Source organism: Gymnoscopelus microlampas, assembly GCF_963454915.1.
Source record: "Gymnoscopelus microlampas genome assembly, chromosome: 19".
In the NCBI taxonomy this organism is placed as follows: Eukaryota; Metazoa; Chordata; class Actinopteri; order Myctophiformes; family Myctophidae; genus Gymnoscopelus; species Gymnoscopelus microlampas.
In genome coordinates, this window is record NC_139956.1 from 22650822 (window position 1) to 22655946 (window position 5125).

The window sequence follows — 5125 nt, forward strand, 5'->3', positions numbered from 1 at the left end:
TTATGAAGCAAGTAGACAGAAATGATGCCATCTTATAATGAGCATTAGTGAGGACTAATTATATGAAGACACGCTGAAAATCTGTGAAGTAGGCCTTTGGCATGCCATCTTATCAGCCAGGTGCTCAAATAAACCACACACACACACACACACACACACACGCACACGCGCACACGCACACGCGCACACACACACACACACACACACACACACACACACACACACACACACACACACACACTGCAGTCTCACAGTTACAGTAAGTAGGAGTGATGCATTGTGTTGTAGGTCCTCCCCTTCCATCCATCCACAGGTTACTCTCCAGTGATCAGAGGTAGAAGTTAGATTCACACCTGTAATGAACCATACGGTACCACTGTTTATACTCGCTGCATTCATGTCAATCTGATTTGCTGCTGACCTTCACATCTTTACTCTAAGCAAATAGAAGAAAAATAAAGAAAAAGAAGAAAACCAATTACAGCAAACAGGTATGTCCCTGACACATTTCCTCTTTGCCTGTATAGCATGCCTAGGGTTGCTCAATTGTTAGTTAACAAGTGGTTTATTTATGGTTATAAATGTTTTTCTGTTTAAAAACAAATTAACTGGTACAACATTTGTGTGAGTTGTTCTACATTTCTGCTACCATTTATGTTCCGTAGCCTAGTATTGAGATTGTAATCAGTTGGAGCCAGCATTGTGAACATGCCAACAGATATAAATGTAAAGATTGATTGAGTCATTGTCAGACTTGACGTATCTTATATCATTGAACTATCTTGAAATAGCAATGTGACTTTAATGGATAACCGTGAAACAACTTTTACATCTATTCCAGGCAGGTTACAATGTACTCATCTCAATATTTAGCAAGAAAAAGTCGTCCCTGTGGAAGCTACATGGCCTCACATTTTTTAACACATTTGAAATAAATTATTTACGCTGGTATCTGCCATTTGACGCCCAGCAACCTTTCATTGTGTATGAGAAATTAAATGTATTGTTGTTCCTGGAAACAGAGAGTTCCCAAATATCTTATCTTATGTTATTAACGATATGTGTCATTTGTATATAAGATATTGGCCTGGTTGCATAACCTTTCTGTTTGCCACCCAGTATGAGTAATGTTACATCCGTGACTGATTAATTCTTATCAGTAATTCTCCTTAATGCACAAAACAATACACTTCAGTATCAGTCAATCAATCAAATCTCAAAGTAATACAGAGTAAACACATTTCTCTAAAATACACAAAACTGTACATAACTAGAAAAAGAGTAAATAAAGTAAATCTCACAAAGGTATAAAGCCTAAGAAGTTTGATTGATTGATTGATTGAATACTTTATTAACAGTTTGCAAATTAGTACAGTAGTATCTATAATACAATTTGAATCCTGCGCCATGTCGTTGTATGTACGTTGCATCACTCTTTATATGGTTATGGCTGAGTCGTGTGACATGAGCGTGACGTCAGAGGTCCGTGCTCACAGGTCTGCCATGCCAGGTGTGAGTAATCACAAAGTGGGTTTTGGTCATTGCAGAGGTCATGCACGTCACCTGTTTGTCAAGTGGGTATTTTCATAGCCTGGCGTGGATTTAGGGGAGCACAAAACTCTCTCTCACACTGTGAGGTGCCGGTAATGTGGCACTGCCAAGTGGACGCCGCGTCACGCTAGACGTTCGGGCCGCGTAGCGGCCCGAACTTATAGTGATTATACAATGGTGCTAAAAGGATAACACATAAAGACCTACGGGCTTGTTTCCATTGTGGTCCTGTGTATTCAATCGAGAACGTGAAAACCAGTATCGCTAAGAGAATGCTTTGATAAAAAGAAACGTTTTTCATCCTTTTTTAAAGCATCAATAGTGGTCAGGCTGAGTATTCCACAGACTCTCGTCTGTGGCATGGACAAGTATTTTAGAGTGAGTGTGGTACGGCGATGTTACTGAGGTGGTAGACAGAGTTCTTGCACAGATGTTAAATCTGTGAGGTCATCTATTCACACACCCAGGTTGACTGATGATGAGAGGGGAAAGTTCTGGCCAGAAAGGTTGATGCTAGTTGGGGATGATTGAACCTGGTCTATGGGGTGCCAACTAGTCTCTTGATGATGTATCCAGACGATTGGGTTAGTTTTAGTTAGTTTTGTAAGCAGTAAACACACAATATAGTTTCAGTTAGTTGCCTCATTTTTATTTTTATTTAAATTAACTAAAATGTTGTTGTTTTTTCCCCAAGCTTTAAGCCTCCTACATGCTACAGAAGAATCCATCCGACATCAGAACTTTCTTGCTATGACGGTGGATGGTAGCATGTAGCCCCCTTCACTCTGCTTTGTTCAAGTCCAGAGAAGTCCAGTTTAGGGCAGAGGCAGAGAGCCTGATAGTGGAGTGTAGATGGTTGAGGAGGAAGTCATGATGGACTGTGTCAAATTCTGCAGTCAGATCAAGGAGGATGAGAAGAGAAAGGGAGACGCCATCCGCCATCATCAACGGGTCATTATGTGACCCTGACCTGAGCTCTCTCTCTCTCTCTCTCTCTCTCTCCATAGACATGACATCCCCTGCAGTTACAGTTCAGCCGGGCGTGTATCGGTCTGCTGCCGGCTTAAAGAACCAGGTTTGGAGTACCAGTGTCTTCGGCTGCTTTGAGGACATGCGCATCTGTGAGTGTCCTAGGAAACGTCTGCATGTGTATGTCTGTGTCTGTCAGTGGTGGAAGAAGTGCCAGATTACTGTAGTGTAGATTAAGTAAAAGTAGCTATAACACATATAAAAATACTCTGTAAATTGTACTTAAGTATAGTATTTGAGTAAATGTACTCAGTTACTGTCCACCACTAGCGTGTGAGTGCATGTGGTCCTGTGGGAGTGTGTGTGATTGAGTGCCTGCATCTGTGTGCGTGTGTGTGTGTGTGTGTGTGTGTGTGTGTGTGTGTGTGTGTGTGTGTGTGTGTGTGTGTGTGTGTGTGTGTGTGTGTGTGTGTGTGTGTGTGTGTGTGTGTGTGTGTGTGTGTGTGTGTGTGTGTGTGTGTGTGGGGCGGGCCGATACTCACATTTTGCTGTAGTGCCCACATGTATGATATTTCCATTGTGTGTCTCTGCCAGGCTGCCTTGGTTACTGGTGTACCTGCTGCTTGGCTTGTAAGACTACCTCAGATTTTGGAGAGTGTCTGTGCTTGCCTCTGCTGGACTGCTGGACAGGTGGGATACCTGCTGCTTCTATGACAATGAGGAGCACTTTCAGGGAGAGGTACCACATACAGGTAAATATCACACAGTTAAAGGTTATTACAGCAGGGGTCCTCAACCTGCGGGGTGGGGCCCAGGTCGTGAGGATAGAAGTGGGCCCCCAACTAAAAACACAATGCTACACAAGATTTTAGTGATAATATAACATTCTTTACAACTTCGAAAAAGTTTTGTCGGAAAACTGGTCTTGATTGTCGATAAATAGGAACTTAATGTTAATCCCATTGATCCAAGCCAGGACACACATAAACATGGTCTGAAAATTCAGGCCCCATGGCCCACCCATCTGACCACGTAACACACCAGCTGATGTTAATTGGCCTGTGTTCAGGGGAGGGAAGCCGGGCGGGGAGGGTGACATGTGTCACTGCATGGTGAAGTACTCTTATGGGCCGGGGCGACACCTGTCAGCAGGGAGTGTTTTGGCGGCAGGAGTAGGACGGAGGTGCTGCTTTCTCTCGGTGGGGGCTCCTCACTGGCAGGTGAGCCAGTAGGGTAGAACAGCTGTGACAACGCGCAGTAGTGTGTGGGGAAGAAATAATTGGCATAATGACTACATTGAGGAGAAATGAAATAATAATTTTCTCCTCTAAATGAAAAAAATAATAAAAAACTATTGTTGCACACACAACATCCCATGGCAATGTGAAACTACTAAATGCTTTTTGTTCTGTTGCTCTCCCCTCTGTCTCCCCAGGGTGATATGTGTGAAGACTGCCTTATTGCCACCTACTGCTATCCGTGTGCCTGGTGCCAGATGGCCCGTGAGCTGAAGTTCCGCAAACAGCTCCAGACCAACGTGACCACGTGGAGAACGGTTAATCCAAGGATGTAGTGCCTCTCTCAGTGGACTTTACCTGTTCATGATAAATATTTATACATGTAAATCTATAAATGAACAATAAACACAATCCTTCAGATTTTAGCACTTAAAGGTCTGTTGCATGCATAGCTAAAGGTAAACTCGAACCAATCTTATCACCACACTATATGTTTGAACACACCCAAAATCAAGATCTTTTACTGATAAGCCTTTAGAGGTTTATTGATCATGTGACACTTGCTCATATTCAATGTTATCCTGACTCCACATCCTGTGGGTGTGTGTAATGGCTGTGTGCATGGTAATTGCCTATTTGGTGATCTCTGGAAATATACAGGGTCAGTAACCATCCACTACAGATGCCCTAAATGAGTATTATTTCCAGTGAAACTGCCCAGAGAACGATTCTCATCTGTAGGGGCACCCTTTCAATCTGTTAATCACTGGAGAGTAACCTGTGGAAGGATGGAGGGGGAGGACCTACAACACAATGCATCACTCCTACAGTGAGACTGCACTTAGTAACTCATAAAACACACACACACACACACACACACACACACACACACACACACACACACACACACACACACACACACACACACACACACACACACACACACACACACACACACACACACACACACACACACGATTTTAAATATGCTGTCAGAAATGTGCTTGAATTTTCATATTCCTGGAATTGCATCATTGATGGCGGATACTATTTGCTACGCTTGTCTCATCCTGTCAGTCTGTGTCTCCCCCTGCTGGGCATTTACTGTTATGAATATCATCCAACTAAAAACTGATCTAAAACACATTTAAGCAGTGTAGCACAGAATATATTTAGTGGCACTTAAAGGAGGAGTTCATATTGAAGCCATAACAATGGCTGACATCTGAGTTTTTAATCCCTTGTCCACTCGCAGCACTTGGGAATAAACTGTGTGTTTGTGTCTCTCGCACTGTCTTCACAATAAATAAACAACAGAGAGTACATAATGTCTCCTTTATTCTTTTTCATTGCTTGCCTTCCTCTCT

The 5125-nt window shown here is 42.8% G+C and overlaps 1 protein-coding gene across 1 annotated transcript; it reads left to right on the forward strand.

Annotated features, from left to right (window-relative positions):
• Positions 1–353: 353 nt before the first annotated feature.
• Positions 354–4721, forward strand: LOC311035145 (cornifelin homolog A-like). The gene is made up of 4 exons (XM_084043224.1): positions 354–491; positions 2559–2672; positions 3115–3272; positions 3956–4721. Exons 2-4 carry the CDS (start codon positions 2561–2563, stop codon positions 4091–4093), a joined length of 408 nt encoding a protein of 135 aa, XP_083899350.1. The 5' UTR covers positions 354–491; positions 2559–2560; the 3' UTR covers positions 4094–4721.
• The last annotated feature ends 404 nt before the right edge of the window (positions 4722–5125 follow it).